General features: G+C 48.8%; 1 protein-coding gene across 2 annotated transcripts in view; it reads right to left on the bottom strand.

The window, feature by feature from the left end:
- Positions 1–3,944: 3,944 nt before the first annotated feature.
- GFAP (glial fibrillary acidic protein) overlaps positions 3,945–20,626 on the bottom strand; it is a 32,151-nt gene continuing 15,469 nt past the window's right edge. Inside the window, exons 4-10 of one of the 2 annotated variants that reach the window (XM_060256040.1) lie at positions 17,671–17,766; positions 14,483–14,644; positions 13,478–13,603; positions 12,486–12,706; positions 12,090–12,133; positions 7,596–7,681; positions 3,945–4,332 (exon numbers count right to left, since the gene is read on the bottom strand). In XM_060256040.1, coding sequence (XP_060112023.1) covers positions 4,291–4,332; positions 7,596–7,681; positions 12,090–12,133; positions 12,486–12,706; positions 13,478–13,603; positions 14,483–14,644; positions 17,671–17,766 — 777 coding nt within the window. In that variant the 3' untranslated portion in view covers positions 3,945–4,290. The remainder of the gene's footprint in view (positions 4,333–7,595; positions 7,682–12,089; positions 12,134–12,485; positions 12,707–13,477; positions 13,604–14,482; positions 14,645–17,670; positions 17,767–20,626) is intronic. The other variant, XM_060256041.1, reaches the window with a different exon arrangement.

Raw genomic sequence — 20,626 nt, 5'->3', positions numbered from 1 at the left:
CATCGCCGAGCAAAGCAGACACGGACTAAGAGTGGTTAGCAAATGGAATGACGCCGGCTGGTCAAAGAATGAATTAACTAGCTAGCCCGCTGAGATTAAATAAATGTATATATTGTAGACTCTTCAATGACAGCCAGTTTGGTGTAGTGGTTAAGTGTGTGGACTCTTATCTGGGAGAACCGGGTTTGATTCCTCACTCCTCCACTTGCACCTGCTGGAATGGCCTTGGGTCAGCCATAGCTCTAATAGAGAGCCAGTTTGGTGTAGTGGTGAAGTGTGCGGACTCTTATCTGGGAGAACCGGGTTCGATTCCCCATTCCTCCACTTGCACCTGCTAGCATGGCCTTGGGTCAGCCATAGCTCTGGCAGAGGTTGTCCTTGAAAGGGCAGCTGCTATGAGAGCCCTCTCAGCCCCACCCACCTCACAGGGTGTCTGTTGTGTGGGGAGAAGATATAGGAGATTGTAAGCTGCTCTGAGTCTCTGATTTAGAAAGAAGAGCGGGGTATAAATCTGCAATTCTTCTTCTTCTTTTACGAAATTCTGAAGTTTGGGTCTAGTTGCTCTTAAGCGCTGTACAGTTTAATATATGGAAGGCCCTATTCTTTGTCAGAGGGAACGTTAGGGTTGCCAATCCCCAGGTGGGGACAGGGGATCTCCCAGTTTGAAGGCTCTTCCCCTGGTTTGGGAGGGGGGGGCACTCCATTATTCCCTATGGAGACCAATTCCCATAGGATACAATGGAGAATTGATCTACAGGTATCTGGGGCTCTGGAGGATGGTTTTTGGGGTAGAGGCACTAGATTTGCTGCATAGCATCTGCTGCCTCTCCTCAAAACACCCTCTAAGTTTCAAAAGGATTGGACCAGGGGTCCAATTTTATGGGCCCCAAAAGAAGGCGCCCCTATCCTTCATTATTTCTAATGGAGGGAAGGCATTTAAAAGGTGTGCTGTTCTTTTTGTGATGGTCAGAAGTCCGTTTGGAGTTCAGTTATGCTTGTCACAAACTTGGCTCCTGGCTGCGCTCCCAATGTCTTCTGGCTCCACCTCCAAAGTCTCCTGGCTCCACCTCCAAAGTCCCCAGGTATTTCTTGAATTGGACCTGACAACCCTAGGGAAAGTTAATCTTTTAAGATTTTTCTTCCAATATGGGATTGTCCTTATTGCATTTGTTGGCAAAGTAATTGAACGCAGCAACTGTGCACAACCTGATTAAAGAGTAGAAATGGTTTATTTAGGAATTCGCATTCTTGATATGAAAGAGGAGAGACAGAGATAGGTCTGATAGCTAGAAGGGGCAATAAAATATACTGGTTCCGTTTTCCTGCTTTTTGATCTCTGAACCATTTGGTGACAGTCCAGGCTCTGACCTATAGGAATGCAGGTTGATGCCCACATCCAGCTCCGCACATCGCATTGCCACTGCCGGATGACATGCTGCCTGAGTTCAACTCAGCTCACCCTGAGCTATGGGAATCCTGGGTCAAACGACTCAAATACTACCTCGTGGCCCACTGTATTATATAAATGTTCTGCGCTTTCACATTTTCCAGAAGTTCTACGTCTCTGCGCCTGTGCTGGGTCAGTAATCAACCGGTGTGTGTTGAGAGTGAAAAATGGCTTTGCTCAAGGCCCATTTGAGTTGCCACAAAACAGTTCCTGTAAGAGGCAGAGCCAGCCACAAAACAGCTGCTGCCACAGCTCACCTTCAGTCCCACAACAAAGGCCCTTGTACTGTGGAGGCAGCTGCAGGGCCTGGAGATCTCCCGCTTTTACAACTGATCTCCAGCTGGCAGAGATCAGCTCCCCTGGAGAAAACGGCTGCTTGGAAGGGTGGACTCTATGGAACATTGTACCATGCTGAGCCCCGCCCCCTCCCCCCCCAAACCTCACCTTTTTCTAGATCCATCCCCAAAATCTCCAGGTGTTTTTCAACACAGACCAGGCAACCCAACTTTCAGGCCTCTGGTCATTTCACACACACAGATGAAGATAATAAGGCCGAGGCCAATGGTGCATGTTATGTATCGAACTTTACGCATGATGGGAAACTTTCGCCGGCAACCGCGAGAACGCTAGCAATGCGATATTTCCGTCGGAGATCTGGACTACTTTAAAGTCACCAATGAGCGGTCAGGGTGCAAAATTTGACTGCCGTGATTTGGTATGGGAAACTGTGGAAAGGTTCTTCTGCATGCTCATAAGCGGGGACTTAGTATGTAGTTACCAATAAAGCCAGTTGGCCCTGGATCAAGCCAGGGCCATAGTCAAACAGAGACTACAAGACATTGAGAGACAGAATGATATTGCCAAGGTTCCGGATTATCTAGCTCCCCCTCAAAGGAGATATGTGTTAGCTCCAGCCCCCTATCTCTCAGCTCTAACAATACCATCCCACAGAAGGGCCTTTTCTATGGCCCGTTGTAATATCTTTCCTTCAGCAGTCGTTGAGGGCCGCTTTAGAAAGGTGCCTATGGCTGAGCGGGTTTGTCCTTGCGGTGCAGATAAAGTGGAAACGATTGACCATGTTTTGTTTGGGTGTGGCCTATACCCTGGCATACGAGCCAGGTACATTTATTCTTTGTTGGAGGGATGTCTCGGGTTTTCTGATTTCAAAAACAGAAATACGCTGTTATCAGATTTTAACCCCCATTTCACAATTAATTGTGCCAAATTTATTGCGGCAGCTAGGAGAATTCGTGAGGATTATGTAAAGAAGGGGTCCTGAACTGACTGTTTTTTGAATATTTCCAAACTTGTGTTTTATCTTTTCTTAAATGCCTCAGTACTCTGTATACCATCACAAATGCTACTGAAACGGATATAAATACAGAGACCATGCATAAAGTTGCCAACTTTTGTTCCCATGCAATCAAATTGCATTTTATGGTTCTTACAAGTTAATGTCGAGGTAACAGATTGTAATTTTAACCAGTGTATTCGAATTAATATTTTTTCTGAAGCTGTATAATTTTTAAATTTTTTATTATATGTACTATATTTATTAAACTAGAGGATGTTTGACCACGACTGTATTATTTGTCATATCTCATTATTCATACTAATGTCCTATATTTTATTTTCACATTTATTTTTTAAATATCTCACGTTTTACCTATTGAGGTCCATCTTGATTTTTACAATTTTTCTGTGGTTGTTGTTGGCCTGCATTGTGCTGTGTATTTGGTCATGGACCGTAATAAAGCAAACTGAACTAAATAAAGCCAGTTCTGTGTGAACTCCAGACGTATCGAAATCAGTATTTAACAGCGCAAGTAAAGTAAAACATTGTGTTTTATTACTCAGTTAAAAGTCCAGTCAGACGTGTAACTTAACTATAATAACTGTAACTGTTAGAATGTAGTTGCTTGACATGACTAACCCCATATTGCATCTTACTGTACCATATCGGCTGCCCCTACTAAACGTGAGAACAGCAACATGTATCCTTCCTCAAAGCAATTCTTAACCGCAAGGAGAAGAATTTCACACTAGACCTAAAACCATCTGGGCCTTTGAAGTTAGCATATTCAAGGAGATCAGGGGGAAGCTTCCTGGGAGAGAGATAAGAGGAGTATGGGAAGTGCCGACTGTCTCCAAGGGTGTGAGAATGCTGTATTGTTTCCTCTCTTTGAAATGTACAAAAAGGCAAGGCTTCGGCCTGCCCGTTATCAAACTCAACTCGTTACTCTGCTAAGACTGTGTGTTCTCAAATAAATGGATTAATTTTGCAACGTTATGATCCGACTCTGTTTGAAGTTCCACGTCCTGACAAGTCCTTTATTAAGCATAATTTTTACTTTACTTTTGCACCACTGGCCTTGGCCTTCAAAAGTCTCTTAGCGACTGGCGCAGTCCTTTCCCACCCCCCTCTGTTCACACACACACATTCTCATGCTCCCCCTTTCTCACAGCACATTCCATTATCAGCAATGAAAACCAATCCTATTTATTAGTAGGTTTATTGAGAAGCATCCAATGTTGGCATCAAGAGAGGCGATCTCTGGACAAGGCACGGTCTAGTGTCTAAACTGCTGCTTGGAGAAGTCAACAATGCTATTTGAAGGAGGCAGAAGAAGAGCTGGGCCCCCAAGAACACTGCATTGACAAGCCTGAAGGCAGCTTGAGATTTGCTTCCTTGCCTCTTGCCAGCGTGGGCACGTTTGGTGTGGCTGCTGCAGATGATCCAGCTGTTGGTGGGCCATGGGAGGGAAGCGCTGGAAGGCAGGCAAGTTCTCCTAGCTAGCATCCTACAGCTACAGGCGAGCTCCTCTACTGGGCGGCTGCTGCTTTCACGCCACCTCCTTGTGCTCCTGTGTGGACTCCTTGATCACCTGCAGGCAGAAGGAGGAGAAGGAGAAGGCGCTCACTGCAGAAAGCCACTTGTGAGGTCGTAGCTGACAATGGGGGGTAAAAACGGATCCGAGTAAACAATCCGCTAGGGATGCCGGCCTCCTCCAAGGTGGCATCTGGGAATCCTCTGGAATTACAATTCATCTGGAGAAAACAGAAGCTCTGGACCATGGGCGCTTTGGCATTGGACCCCACCCCATGGCGGTCCCTGTTCTCCCCAGGCTTCACCCCCAAATCTCCAGGAGTTTCCCAACCTGGCAACCTTAAAATCAGCACTCAGTCATTTTGGCCATTTCCCCAAAATTTTGCATTCAGAAAATGTCAATTTCCTAGTGTTTTTTTTTTAAAAAATTCATAATGTGAGGTCAGCCTAAATAGACGATAACTAGAAACAGCGGTCCAATGTCACTAGATTTGGGGTATGGGTTGTCAACTCCAAGTTGGGAACCTGGGAATTTGGGAGTGGAGCCTACGGAGGGTGAGGGTTGAGGGGGGATCTCCGTGGGATATCATGCTGTAGAGCCCAGCCTCCAAAGTGGCCATTTTCTCCATGGGAACAGATCTCTATTCTCTGGAGAAGAGCTGTAATAGCAGGAGAGCTTCAGGCCCCACCTAGAGGCTGGTCAAGGGAGAGAGGTCACTTGTAGGCTAAAGACAGCACAACCAGTTATAGTGACCGAATATCGAAGAATGTATTGAAACAAAATCATACAAATATGTTCAACAGAGGACTAAATAGCAATAACTTCCCCAGCTTTTGCCTCTGGTTTGAGCACCGTCTGCTAGAAAAGGATTCGAATAATCAAGTCGACCTCCTGTTCGTTGGGACTCCTTGGATGGAACTGTGAAACTTTTGGGGAATGGTTATTGCAATTTAGTCTTCTATTGAACATACTGGTATGATTTTGTTTCAATACATTCTTAGTTATTTGGTCGCTATAACTTCGGTTGTGCTGTCTTTACCCACCTGGAGGCTGGCAGCTTTGCTTCTGTTCCTCCTCACGGGGTTGCTAACCCTAAATTGGGAAATCCCTGGAAATTCAAGGGTGGAGTCTAGGGAGGGAGGAGTTTCAGAAGGGAAGGGAGGTCAGCAGGAAGGTGATGCCCCCTAGAGTCCACCCTCCAATGCAGCCGGGGGAGCTGATCTCTGTCGTCAGGAGATCTGCTGGAATCCCAGGAGATCTCCCGGCACCAGCTGAAGGTGGCAACCTTACAGCTCTCTACTGTTAATAAGTAGCATGGGGGGGGGAGAGCAATTAAATTCTGGCCCCCAGTGGATGCTTTTTAAAGCTAAAGGGGGATCCAGTTGTAGTTTGACTTGGAATGTTACATCCACATAACTGTAGTTACAGGATGCAGTTTCTTCCCTCCTAAGCGAAAGCGAAGTAGTAGGAGATGCCTGGAAAATGCACTAGCAGCAGATAAGAGGTTTAAGTCCCAGCTACTCCCCCCCCCCCCATCCTTTAGCCATGACTGGCACTTGCCCAGGAGAAGAAAGAAATGAGGGAAAGAAGAGGCATGCACGTGGTCAGGTCTGTGGTCAGCAGAGGGCGCCCAAGCATTGAGCTCAGATTTCTGCTCACCTGCTTGACCAACCTGGCTTATTGCGCCTTTTGAGATAATCCACCTTCCACTTCCTATTGCCAAAGTTACACACTCACATCTTCCTGCAGAACATATGAACATATGAAGCTGCCTTGTACTGAATCAGACCCTTGGTCCATCAAAGTCAGTATTGTCTACTCAGACTGGCAGCGGCTCTCCAGGGTCTCAAGCTGAGGTTTTTCACACCTACTTGCCTGGACCCTTTTTAGTGGGAGATGCCGGGGATTGAACCTGGGACATTCTGCTTACCAAGCAGATGCTCTACCACTGAGCCACCGTCCCTCCCTAATTTTCAGATTTTCAGAACAGTAAGCCTTTCATTTTGACTTCATGGTTTTCTCTTTGTGATTCTCTAAATTTGATCCCGCACACGGGTTGTGATTTTGGCAGTTTTTAAAGCCTGTCCTTTGCGAATAGCACTTTTCCTCCAAGTGGATAGATCCCAAGGACTTCTTAATTTTGACAGTTTGCCATATAGCTCAGCCACCATTGTAATGTTAGGCTTCCAAAGAATGCCAAACCCCACCCCTCCTTTGTTCACTAAAGCATTAAAAGGAAAAATGTTTTCAAAACTTTAGGCTTCCTATCCCAGTCTCTCTCTCTGCCTTTACATCCCACGTAAATTTCAATCCGCGCTGATGACCCCTTCCCCCTGCTTTATTTTGTTTGCATGCTGCAATAAAAGGCCTTTCCCGCCCCCCTGCACAATGCAGGAAATTCACAAATACCTCCCCCTGCACATACATCCCCAGTGACCCCTGCTCCATGCCCAGAAGATGGCAAAAACCTCCAGACCAAAGTGGCCCGGAGAAAAATTTCTGACTGACCCCAAAGTGTCAATCAGCATTTCTCTCGGCATGTAGGAAAGGGCCACGAGAACAAAGCATCGATGCAACCCTTCCTGCCCTCCTCCTCATGAACTGCCCAAGTTCACAGAATCAGCATTGCTGTCAGATGGCCTTCTAGCCTCTGTTGAAAAACCTCCAAGGAAGGAGAGCCCACCACCTCCTGAAGAATCCTAGAGTTGGAAGGGACCTTCAGGGTCATCTAGTCCAACCCCCTGCACAATGCAGGAAACTCACAAACACCTCTCCCTAAATTCACAGGATCTTCATTGCTGTCAGATGGCCATCTAGCCTCTGTTTGAAAATCTCCAAGGAAGGAGAGCCCACCACCTCCTGAGGAAGCCTGTTCCACTGTGGCACCGCTGTTTGGAGTTGCGGGTATCACAATTCAAGAAGTATGAACTTGAAAAGAATAGTGAATAGAATGAAGGGTCTAGAAGACAAACCCTACAGGGAAAGGCTGAGGAAAGCGGGTATTCCATGTCAGTGCGATTTAACTTCAAATATGCTGATAGTTTAAAAAGAATCTTGACAGAAATGGAGGAGTCGGGTGCGTGTCCAATCATTCACCCACAGATAACAAGAGAAGACGCCAAAGAATTTCCTAATGGCAAGAAGCAGAGCAGACCGGGGGGGTGGGGGGGTGGATCTCTTTCTGTGCAAGAAAGCAAGTTGCTTTGTGTTTGGGGGGCAAAGGCTCGAACTCCATACTCAGCGGGGCTCCTTTCAGCTTTCCGAACCGAAACGGAAGGCTTCCACAAAGCACAAGAAAAGCAGGGCTAGTCTTTTCCTACCTCGCCATCTCTGGTCTCCACCGTTTTGACCATTATGCTCCTCTTCAGGTGGGCCTCAGAAACAGATTTTGTGTCCAGGCTCGTTTCTGGCGAGGAGGGAAAGAACAGCCTGTCATTGGCATAAATCCCCAATAGCGAAGGTGGTGATCTGCTGGGGGATTACTGGTGGGCTGCTGGGTGGTCCTTGAGACAACAACAGAAGAAACAGCGGGGGATGCAGAAGGCCTTTGGCGGAGTGACGCCAAACTACTTCTGAACTCCACTGCAGCTGTAGCGAACATCCAGGGTATTCAAGGGCTGGGTAGTGGGAGGCATTGGTAGGCTTAACTGACCCCAAACTGCAGCCTCCTGACAAACGGATGTTTCTTTGCCAGGCAACAGGGGAAACCTCAGCACAGCTGCATCAGACTGCAAAAGGGACCTCGAGTAAGAAGCAGGAAGGAAGGGAGTTTCCTGGTAGAAGCTTTTTAAGTAGAGTTGTCAATCCCCAGGTGGGTTACAAAAAAACGACAACAAACTGTGATGTCCATAGGCTACCATGCTTTTTATTATATATAATTACTTAACGATATACATACTTTTAACATATAAAACTACTTTTAGATTGACAAATGTCTTTGATACAAAAATCCACAATAACAACTCAAAGAAACATTTAAACCAATTGGCATTGGTTTAAATGTTTCTTATGAACATATGAAGCTGCCTTCTACTGAATCAGACCTTTGGGCCATCAAAGTCAGTATTGTCTACTCAGACTGGCAGCGGCTCTCCAGGGTCTCCAGCTGAGGTTTTTCACACCTCTTTGCCTGGACCCTTTTTAGTGGGAGATGCCAGGGATTGAACCTGGGACCTTCTGCTTCCCAAGCAGATGCTCTACCACTGAGCCACCGTCCCTCCCCAAACAAATTAACATATGAAGCTGCCTTATACTGAATCAGACCCTTGGTCCATCAAAGTCAATATTGTCTACTCAGACTGGCAGTGGCTCTCCAGGGTCTCAAGCTGAGGTTTTTCACATCTATTTGCCTGGACCCTTTTTTGGAGATGCTGGGGATTGAACCTGGGACCTTCTGCTTCCCAAGCAGATGCTCTACCACTGAGCCACCGTCCCTCCCTTATGGTTGTTATTGTGGATTTTTGTATCAAAGACATTTGTCAATCTAAAAGTAGTTTTATATTTTTAAAGTATGTATATCGTTAAGTAATTATATATAATAAAAAGCATGGTGGCCTCTGGGCATCACAGTTCGTTGTTGGTTTTTCGTAATGTATCTCCACTGTGATCCCATTGTTGATTACTGAATCCCCAGGTAAGGGGCAAGGGATCCCCTGGTATGGAGGCCCTCCCCCCACTTCAGGGTCATCAGAAAGCAAGGGGGGAGGGAAATGTCTACTGGCCACTCCATTATTCCCTATGGAGATCGATTCCCATAGGGTATAACGGAGAATTAATCTGTGGGTATCTGGGGCTCCAGAGGGGCCGTTTTAAGAGGTAGAGGCACCAAAATTTCTGTATAACATCCAATGCCTCCTCTCAAAACAATTCCCAAGTTTCAAAAAGATTGGACCAGGGGGTCAAGTTTTATGGGCCCCCATAGAAGGTGCTCCTCTCCTCCAATATTTCCTATGTAAGGAAGGCATTTAAAAGGCGCAAGGTCTCTTTAAATGTGATCGCCAAAACTCCTTTTGGAGTTCAATCGTGCTTGTCACACCCTTGCTCCTGGCTCCACCCCAAAGTCTCCTGGCTCTGCTCCCCAAATCCCCAGATGTTTCTTGAGTCAGACTTGGCAACCCTATTTTCAAGGGACTTCTCATGCAGCAAGAAGAATAGGCGTAGCAGCCCATCAAGAACAAGCCAGCCACAATGCAGGTGCCTGAGGCAGCCGGTGCAGAACAGAGCTGGTGCAGAGGCTCCCTCACTCTAGCTGCTGCCAGGAACTCTCAGGAGCCTTTAAGCAAGCTGCTAGTCCTCTGTGTTGGTGGTGGGGGAGGAGGAGAAGGAAGGGGTGAACCAGGACCTAGAGGACAGTGGGTATCTCTCTGAATTAGCCTGGGCATCTTTGAACAAAGGAAGCCTGATTGGATGGACCACTGGGGAGACTGAAGCAGCCTGAAGCGACTGTCTGAGTATGGCCTCGTTTTTTAAATTGGGTTTTAGCAGCCGAGGTTCTTCACCAGGGACAGGCCGGCCTGCTCCGAGTTGGTTGCATGTTGAGTCCCACAGAGAGAAATTCTGCCCCGAAACCTGCAGCACCATTCTGGGGTCTGGTGGGCAGTCTGAGAGCATCAGAGGCAGGGACGCTCTCTTTGAACAGGAGGCCATGATGCATGATGCGGAGCCCCATGAAAAAGTAGGATAGAAGCTGTACTGTGGGGCTAACAGAAGGACCCTCCGGCCAAGCAGATCAATAGAAGGAGGCGTTTTCCAGATTGCCTTAATGTTCCATTTTTACTCCCTGAAGTTCCCCAGGTTTTCTTCTTGTGTCCAGACAACTTTATTTACATTCCCAAGATGCCCCAGTCTTTCCTCACCCCCACCCCCACAATCCTTTCCTAAACTAGTTTTCCTCGGGGTTGCGGGGCGGCAGACAGTGAGTTTGCCTGGGACACCATGCGCCCCAGGGCTGGCCCTGCCTGGGAGAACCCCTCCTCACGCATGCTTACTTGAGTGGAAGCTCCACTGAATGAATGAATGATGCTTTTACTGTCGGGCACCAAGCCCTTAGTCTCACACGAGGTAGCGCTTTTTGCACTTGCAGCTAGAAAAGTTAGATCCAAGGTGGCTCCTACTAATGCGCTACATCGAGCTCTATCGTTAAGCGTCGTTATTATGATTTGAAATATATCAAATGATGTATTTTAGAAGTGCATAGTTCTAATCTGAAGATGTGGTTTTGAAGTACAATATTTTTGTACGTAAGTCTTTATACTATGATTTTATATTGTGATGGCCAATGGCCACATACAGTAAACCTATTCGCTCCACTGGGTCCATCAGGAGTGAGCCTACCTGACCCCTAACCTGGACAATTTTGTCATACAGAGGAGAAGGCTGTTAAACAATGCTCCGCTCGGGGTGTCAAATACACTAGCTATGCCACTGGAACTGTTGACATGATGCAAGGAATTTAATTTTTTTGGGGGGGGGGAGCCAATCAGACAGACTGCTCAAATGTGCGTGGGGTGGAAGGCGACCAGTTGAGATGAGACCGTCTACCAGGGAGGGACCCTCCGTTGCAGTGTGATGGGCAGAGAATGTACTTGAACAGGCGTTATGCAGCCCCCTTGAGGCTATGGAAACACTGCAACGCTTCAGCACATATGCAACCTGCCCCCCTTTGGAAAATCGGGTCTTCAGTGTGAGTGCGAACAGATGAAACCACAACAGGGATGGGGGGGAATGTATGTGTGAATCGATCACGGCAGATCACCAGAACGTGGCCACAACAGCCGTGAAAACCCCAAAGGTGGCTGCAGTCTGGAAAACGCCACAAAGATGTTTTAATTGCTCCTTCTGCTTGCTCCCTCCCTCCTTCCATTTCCTTCGGATCTTGCTAAATGGGCCCATTCCCCTGGCTTGTCAAAAAGGCGACATCGAGCCACCCCAGTCCCTTCCTCAAAAGGAAACAGGCTGTGCAGATCAATAGAAGGAGGCGTTTTCCAGATTGCCTTAATGTTCCATTTTTACTCCCTGAAGTTTCCCAGGTTTTCTTCTTGTGTCCAGACAACTTTATTTACATTCCCAAGATGTCCCACTCTTTCCTCACCCCCACCCCCACAATCCTTTCCTCAAAAGGAAACAGGCTGTGCAAAGACCATCCTTGGCCATCACAGCGGGTTGCCAGGTCCTCCCTCCCTGGCCACTGGTGGGGGATGGTGATGGGCAGGGTTGCCAGGCTGGGAATTTCCTGGAGATTTGGGGGTGGAGCCTGGGCAGGTCAGAGACCTCAGTGGGGTACAAGGCCATAGAGTCCCCCCTCCAAAGCATCCGTGTTCTCCAGGGGAACTGATCTCTGTTCTCTGGAGATGAGCTGTAACTCCAGGGGATCCCCAGGCCCTACCTGGAAGATGGAATCCCTACATCGCGTCACTCACGGAATAGGGGAAGGGAAGCCCAAGGTTTAGAAGATGAAGAAGAAGAAGATATTGGATTTATATCCCGCCCTCCACTCCGTAGAGTCTCAGAGCGGCTCACAATCTCCTTTACCTTCCTCCCCCACAACAGACACCCTGTGAGGTGGGTGGGGCTGGAGAAGGCTCTCATAGCAGCTGCCCTTTCAAGGACAACTCACCGAGAGCTATGGCTGACCCAAGGCCATTCCAGCAGGTGCAAGTGGAGGAGTGGGGAATCAAACCCGGTTCTCCCATATAAGAGTCCGCACACTTAACCACTACACCAAACTGGCTCACAGTGGCTTAGTGGCTCACAGCTTTAATGTTAATTCACTCACAACCTGGGGACGGCTCCCCATGAGAGAACGAGTTCCTCACCTCGGATCTGAAGGTTGGAGAACGTCTGCACAGGGATGGTGATCCTGCAGAGAAAGAGGGGGCAAAGGAAGAAGAAGAATGGCGTGGGTTGTGGAATTCAGTCCTAATCTTTCTTCCCTCCCCTCCCCCCCCGTCAATCAATTTTTCTGAACAGACCAAAAAAAGTCAAAGGAAGAATCTCTCAAAAGAATTGCTTGGACTGCAGGGACAAGGCAAGAGGAGGCCTTTCCAGAGCCAAGGAAGGTCAGCGGAGACACCAGCGGTGGTTTTCTATCATAGCCATTGCTGTGGCTTAAGCACTGTGGCTTTCTGATAGACATAATGGGATAAACCACTGCCTGGTGACCCTTTTAAGTGAGGTTCAGCACTGATAGCACTAGACCTGCTATCACTGACCTGCTTTCCTCTCCCTCCAGAAGCCTGCGGTAGGTGGCAATCTCAACATCCAGGGCCAGCTTGACATTCAGGAGGTCCTGGTACTCCTGGAGGTGGCGAGCCATTTCCTCCTTGAGCGTCCGGGTGTCTTCCTCCAGCCGCATCACCGTGTCCTGGTAGCTGGCTGTCTCCAGGGCGTAGCGGTCCTCCATCTCTCTCAGCTGCCTCTCGAGTGACTCATTCTGGGACAAGGAAGACGGGAGAGCTGCTAGCAGAGGTGAAAGGGACTGAGAGGATCACCAGGAAACCCTCAACTGACCAGGGAAGGGGAGGTTCCTTTCCTGAGAGGGTGGCCAACTCTGGGTTTGGGGAATTCCTGGGGATTTGAGGATGAAGCCAGGAGACAGAGGGTTCACAGTGGGTTTGAGGAGGGCAGGGACCTCAGTGGGGTACAGTGCCATAGAGCCCACTCTCCAAAGCAGCCCTTTTTTTCCAGGGGAATCTGACCTCTGTCGTCTGGAGATCTATTGTAATTCTGGGAGATCTCCAGGTCCCACCTGGAGGCTGGCAACCCCAGCAATAACAAAACCAGCTGTGCAGGCTGAAAGGCACAGACATTCCAGGGAGGTGTGCTCTGGTCTCCCACCCACAGTTTGTGGTTGCTCCTTGCCTTACAGAAACTGCGCAACTTGGGCATCAGATTCAGGCAAGCTGCCATGTCGGTCTGAAGCAACAGGCGCCCTTTATTATTAAATTATTATTAAATTTTATTTGTATCCCACCCTCCCCGCCTAGGCAGGCTCAGGGCGGCTAACCTGAAGACCAACCAAGTTGATTTCTGAGAATAAGCTTTTGTGTGCATACTTATACCCAGAATTAAACTTTGATGGTCTTAAAAGGTGTGCACGCGCACATGTTTATACCCAGAAGAAAAGGCTGCTGGTCTTAAAGGTTGCCCCCCTGGACTCCAACTTTGTTCTTGGCATTAGCATCGCTCTGCCTCCCCCACCTACCGAGCCTCGCAGGGACTCCAGGTCGCAGGTGAGGGCCTGCAGCTGCCGACGATACTCATTGGCCTCTTGCTTGGCCAGTCGCAGGGCTTCAATGTTTCGAGCTGCCGCATCGGTCAGGTCTGCAAACTGTCAGACAGAATTTCAATTTCGACAGGAAGGAAGGAAGCTTAAAAATGAACAGGGCGTGGCTTCCAGTCCTGGAAAACACAATGCCCTACAGCTTGCAACAGCACTACAGATAAGATTAGGATTTCAACAGCCAATCCGTATACAAAGGAACCCCCCTCGGGTAAGCTCCCACAAGATAATGACTCCGCCCTACCCCACCTGCCTGAGAAGATATCAATTACCTGCCTACCAACTTCTTCTCAATCTGACACCGAGAGAACTCCAGCTTTCTGGGTTACACCTCTAAGGATGCCAATCACAGTTGCTGGCAAAACGTCAGGTCTCACAATGCCATGACTGTGGCCGCAAAGCCTGGAAAATCTACAACAACCAACGGACTCCAGCCGTGAAAACCTTCGACAACATATTGTCGGAAAGAAGTTTGTTTGAGGACTCTGGGATGCAGAGGTTTAATGCCTCTGAATGTGAAGGTTCCCCCCAGTCACCTGTCATGGCTAGGAGACACTCATAGACCTCTCCTCCATGAATCCGTCTATTCCCCTTTGAAAACTGTCTATTTCGGTGGCCATCGCCAGATCCTCTTGATAGCAAATTCCACAATTTAATCACTCTCTGTTAAATACCTTTGGGGAAGTATTTGTGAATTTCCTGCATTGTGCTGGGGGTTGGACTAGAGGACCCTGGGAGGGCCCCTTCCAGCTATATGGTTCTATGAAATGCCACTGTGGGCCATGCCAAGCTATAGATGTAGAGAGGAGCACTGCGCTGCCCCAGAGTCTCTGTGGCACCCACCCAGTTGGCCTGGCTTCCTGAAGTCACCCCCAATGTGGCTGAACTTTGGAAGTTCCAATTGAGATCGTAAGCGCTTCAATCTACCTTGGATTTGTACCATTCCTCAGTCTCCTGCATGTTGTTGGAAGCCATGGACTCATACTGGAGGCGGATCTCCCGTAGGGCAGACGTCAGGTCTGGCTTGGCCACGTCCATCTCAATGTGGACTTGCTGCTGCTGCAGCTGTTCCAGCAGCTCCCGCAGCTCCTGGGAGGGGAAATGAGAGACAAAACTGAAACATCCTCTCGAGGGTCAAAAGGCTGAGTGGCTGCAGGTAGCGCAGCTGGTCCCTGAAAGGCACTGGCTGACGCATGGTGCCTTCATGGAAAGAGGAGATACCTCCTTGTTGACAGGGCCATTCATTCGAAAGTGTTGATGTCATTGGGCCTGTGCTAAGTTGTGCCAGGTATCTGTTGGGGGATCAGGTGGGTATGCTCAAGCAGATGTTGTCTTTTCTTCCCAGAGCCAGACTAGCTTAGACTGGCATACCTTCCAGGATGGAAGGTTGTTGCTCTGAGCTGGCAGTGACTGCAGAGCGTGCCTTCCTTCAGCCACGCTGTGGGCAAATGGGGCTCGGCTGTTCCTCAAGCTGGCTCCATCTCCTGTAGCCCCAGTTTACGGTCCTTTGGGAAGGATTAGGCCTCTTCTGCCCTAGCACCATCAATCCTTCCTGCATCACTTCACTTTTACACAGAACTGATGGTGTGGTGTTTTGACAGTAGAACCTAAGGAGGAGCCCTGCTGGATCCTATGAAGGGCCAACAACAGGGCACAGAAGCTGAGGCCTTCATAAGAACCTCAGAAGAGCCCTGCTAGATCAGACCAGTGAGGGTCCATCTAGTCCAGCATCCTGTCTCACCCAGTGGCCAACCAGTTCCTCTGGAGAGCCAACACCAGGGTTGAGGCCTTCATAAGAACATCAGAGGAACTTTGCTGGATCAGACTAGTGAGGGTCCATCTAGTTCCACCTCCTGTCTCACACAGTGGACAACCAGTTCCTATGAAGGGCCAACAACAGGGCACAGAAGCTGAGGCCTTCATAAGAACATCGGAAGAGCCCTGCTGGATCAAACCAGTGAGCATCCATCTAATCCAGCATCCTGTCTCACACAGTGGCCAGCCAGTTCCTCTGGAGGGCCAACAACAGGGCAGAAAGGCCAAGGCCTTCCCCTAAGAAGAACATCAGAAGAGTCCTGCTGGATCAGACCAGTGAGGGTCCATCTAGTCCAGCTTCCTGTCTCACACAGTGGCCAGGCAGTTCCTCTGGAGGGCCAACAACAGGGCAGAGAGGCCGAGGCTGTCCCCTGAGAAGAACATCAGAAGAGCCCTGCTAGATCAGACCACTGAGGGTCCATCTAGTCCAGCTTCCTGTCTCACACAGTGGCCAACCAGTTCCTCTGGAGGGCCAACAACAGGGCAGAGAGGCCGAGGCCTTCCCCTGAGAAGAACATCAGAAGAGCCCTGCTGGATCAGACCAGGGAGGATTCCTCTAGTCCAGCCTCCTGTCTCACTCAGTAGCCAACCAGTACCTCTGGAGATCCAACAACAGGGCATGGAGGCTAAGTCTTACTCTGATGTTGCCTCCTGGCTTTGGGATTCAGAGCCTTAGTACCTCTGAACGTGGAGGTTCCTCTCAGTCACCAGGGCTAGTAGCCACTGATAGTCCTATCCTGGAGTTTTTGAGAGTGGAGGGAGGGGAAGGAGCTCAGTGGACTATAATGCCACAGAATCCGCCCTCCAAAGCAGCCATTTTCTCCAGGGGAACCAATCTCTCTATTCTGAAGACCAGCTGTAATTACATGTCTCAAAATCTGTGATTCTGGCTGAGTCATTGACAGAGACCTTTTGGGCTCAGCAGTCCCTTCCTGTGATTCCACAAGGAACGTGCCCTCCCCCCTTTCTGATCCTGGCTTTCCACCCTGGAACAGGAAGTGCTTCAAACGAACCGAGGAAGCATCTCCTTTGTGCCCGCCTGGAAACACCTGCTGCCATGATAGCTGGATGCTTGGCTAGGAACCTCCTGCTTTTTTTGTGATTGGCCCAGCTGCCATTTTGTGGTGGGGCTGTGTCTGGGCTCGGAGCGCCCACCCCTCCTCCCAGACCTCCCGGGGAGGAGCCCCAATGGCACGAACCAGGACGATGGGGACGATGCAGGAGACATCAGCTATCCCGCAGCGACTTCCACCTGCTGGGCCTGCCCATCTGGATTCCCTGAGAGTAGAGCACCTGTAGCAGCTGAGATGACTGACCCTCTCACCCTACAGGGATTGGATGGTGGCAAGGGCAGAGGGAGTGGGGTGGGGTGGGGGATTTAAACAGAGTGCTGATTGCCTGCCAGGGAGGAAGAGTCTGGAGCTCACCCCGAGAGAATCACAGAGAGGCTAAGCATGGTACAGGCTAAGCAAGGGACAGGCCGGAGTAGGGTTGCCAATCCCCAGGTGGGGGCAGGGGATCCCCCGGTTTGGAGACCCTCCCCCCGCTTCAGGGTCATCAGAAAGCGGGGGGAGGGGAGGGAAATGTCTGCTGGGTACTCATGAATCCCTATGGAGACTTATTCCCATAGAAAATCATGGAGAATTGATCTGGGGCTCTGGGGGGGGGCTGTTTTTTGGGGTAGAGGCACCAAATTTTCAATATAGCATCTAGTGCCTCTCCTCAAAATACCCCCCAAGTTTCAAAAAGATTGGACCAATTCTATGAGCCCCAAAAGAAGGTGCCCCTATCCTTCATTATTTCCTAGGGAAGGAAGGAATTGAAAAGGTGTGCCATCCTTTTAAATGTGATGGCCAGAACTCCCTTTGGAGATCAATGATGCTTGTCACAGCCTTGATCTTGGCTCCACCCCTAATTTTCTCCTGGCTCCACCCCCAAAGTCTCCTGGCTCCACCCCCAAAGTCCCCAGATATTTCTTGCATTGGACTTGGCAACCCTAGGCCGGAGAGGGCTACGGGTGTTGCTGAACCCCCCTCCCAGCAGAGCATGCGACTCATGAGTAGACACCACTCTGAAGCATCCACCCACCACTGACCCCAAACCCCAGACAGGCTGCCTTCTTTCCTTCCTTCCTTAAAAGTCCCCAAGTGCTCACAGGTTCAGCTGTGCTGGGGATCCCTGGCCTATGATTTCCCCACCGGAAAGCACCTGGGCTTTCTGACGAAACCCGATCGCTGTCCTGCAGAAAGCTTCCGGCGAGAGGATTGCCCCCCCCCCCAGTGTCACGCTGAGTGGTGTACCTCTTCATGCACTTTCTTTAAAAAGCTGATCTCCTCTTGCAGGGATTCAATTTTCCGCTCCAGGTCTATGCGGGCCAGCGCAGCTTCATCCACGTCCTGCAGGACAGAGAAACCAGGGGATGAAAGGGCAAAAGGACTCCCAAGTTCTGAGTTCTCTCTGTCTCTTGCTGTCCTGGGTTGGGGGTGGGGGTCAGATGCTGACTGGGAAATGGTAGCTTATGGGGTCTGCGTGCACCACTCTCATCCCCCTTAGATCCAGCTCCCCTGCTGTTTCCGACTGCATGTCCAATGCGACATCAGACAGCTGATGTTCAAAGGGCAGGTCCCTTTCCTGCCAACTCCATCTCTCAGTTCTGAAAAGCAAAAGGAGCTGGAGTTCAGTCTGCCTGGAAGTCTGGGATTGCCAGCAGGGATTTCAACAAAGCACTTCCCACAGAATAGAATTGGTGGAACTGGTGGAATAGAATTAGTGGGAAATACTATATAACTTCACCAGCTTAGCGGTTCTCATCAATTTAGTAGCGTAGGGCCTCTCTTAAGTGAACCAACCAACCAACCTGCATCTTCCAAACCAAGCTACCATTTACTCCTGCATGGGGAAAGAAAAAAAAAACCCTTATCATTTATTTTTAACTTTAAACTCAGTTGTGAAAGCGTAATAAGCATTTTGGCTAATTTTGTTACTAAGATGCTAAATCAGTTCCTTCCCTTCTTAAGAACATAAGAGAAGCCATGTTAGATCAGGCCAATGGCCCATCCAGTCCAACACTCTGTGTCACAGAAGAACATAAGAGAAGCCATGTTGGATCAGGCCAGTGGCCCCTCCAGTCCAACACTCTGTGTCACAGAAGAACATCAGAGAAGCCCTGTTGGATCAGGCCAGTGGCCCATCCAGTCCAACACTCTGTCACAGAAGAACATCAGAGAAGCCCTGTTGGATCAGGCCAATGGCCCCTCCAGTCCAACACTCTGTGTCACAGAAGAACATAAGAGAAGCCATGTTGGATCAGGCCAGTGGCCCATTCAGTCCAACACTCTGTGTCACAGAAGAACATCAGAGAAGCCCTGTTGGATCAGGCCAATGGCCCCTCCAGCCCAACACTCTGTGTCACAGAGTGGCAAAATTTTTTTTTTATATATATATATATATATACACACTGTGGCTAATAGCCACTGATGGACCTCTGCTCCATATTTTTATCTAAACCCCTCTTGAAGGTGGCCATGCTTGAACCTTTTGTTATTCAGGTTCATTCGTGCCTTGCTATGCCTCAAACATCAAAGGTATTTTTAGAGACTGGCTTTTCTTGTGTGAGATGCAGCAGAATCACTCTGCATCAAGAGACTTTTTTCTTCTCACAAGACTTCTGACGGGGAGGCCATGAAGAAGATGGATCTGTGTCCCCAGGTAGAGACTGAAGAAAAATTGCTTACCAATACTGGCTGACTCACAATTCACAAACACCACTATAATAAAAATAAAAATTAATCAGCATTTGGGGAGGGACGGTGGCTCAGTGGTAGAGCATCTGCTTGGGAAGCAGAAGGTCCCAGGTTCAATCCCTGGCATCTCCAAAAAAGGGCCCAGGCAAATAGGTGTGAAAAACCTCAGCTGGAGACCCTGGAGAGCCGCTGAGAAGACAATACTGACGTTGATGGACCCAGAGTCTGATTCAGTATAAGGCAGCTTCATATGTTCATATGTTTCATAGTCCTATACACTACAGCATCACAAGGGCCATTTGCTATAGACCGAGAACATACACATCTGCATGCAATATGAGTTTCCAGGCAAAACCCTGCAGCAGAATCTAGCACTTCAGCGTACGGAGAGCCAGCGCGGTCTAGTGGTGAAAACTGCCAGGCAAGGATCCAGGAGACCCAGGTTCAAATCCTGCTGGGTGACCTGGACCCAGTCACACCCTTGCAGCCTGTCTGACCTCACAGAGTTGTTGTGGCAATAAAATGGAGACGAGGAGAATGATATAAGCCACTTTGGGTAGAAAGGTGGAATATAAATCAAGTAAACAAATTAATACTCATTTTTGGAAACACTGATTTCTTCAGGAAAAAATTGCGCACTGGATGTCTTTAGAGTTTTTTTCTATGGCTGCAGGGATCTTAGTAATTCACTTGGCAGTTATTTGTGAAAGCAGGGCTTGAATTCAGCAGGAGCGCACAGCAGTGCAGCTCCTGAACCTCCAGCCAGGGTCTGCATGCTGTGGGGAGTTCTCTCCCCGCTGCACACAGATCCCGGGGCATATGCAAATGAGATATGCTACTGAGCTCCTGCACCTTTTTTTCTACAAAATGACCCCTGTGTGAAAGAGGGATTAACAGGATTGTCCTAATCACATCTACACCCCTCTAAACCCATGGAAGTCAAAGGGCTGAGAAGACTGTAACTCTGCATAGCACATTTTCGTAAGGATTTGCAAGATGATCCGTTCTGCAGGCTGCCTCTATGGGAGCAGATCCTGCTGCCTTGATAGCTACTCTTCATGAGCAACCCAGGTCTACAGTCTACATCACAAGGGACAGTCTGTCAGGAAAACTGATGCTGAAGCTTTCTTTCTTTCTTTCTCTCTCTTTCTCTCTTTCTTTCTTTCTCTCTCTCTCTCTTTCTTTCTATCTCTTTCTTTCTTTCTTTCTTTCTCTCTCTCTTTCTTTCTCTCTCTCTCTTTCTTTCTTTCTTTCTTTCTTTCTTTCTTTCTTTCTTTCTTTCTTTCTTTCTTCCTTCCTTCCTTCCTTCTCTTCTCGGGAACTAATGAGCTGCATCGAATTAAGTATCTGACATGCCTGAAGGTCTCTAGTCCAAGTTTTTTCCCCTCTAGATGGCATTACAGCCTTATTATAACCTTCACACCAGAGCCCTTTTTCCTCTCCAGTTTTTCACAGCGTGCATTAGGGTTTATAAGAATGCATCCTTCTTTTAAGGCCATATTGCCGACTGTTA

The sequence above is a fragment of the Heteronotia binoei genome, chromosome 15 (assembly GCF_032191835.1).
Source record: "Heteronotia binoei isolate CCM8104 ecotype False Entrance Well chromosome 15, APGP_CSIRO_Hbin_v1, whole genome shotgun sequence".
Classification (NCBI taxonomy): domain Eukaryota; kingdom Metazoa; phylum Chordata; class Lepidosauria; order Squamata; family Gekkonidae; genus Heteronotia; species Heteronotia binoei.
Note: the sequence above shows the minus strand (reverse complement) of the source record. Positions and strands in the feature narration are given on the sequence as shown.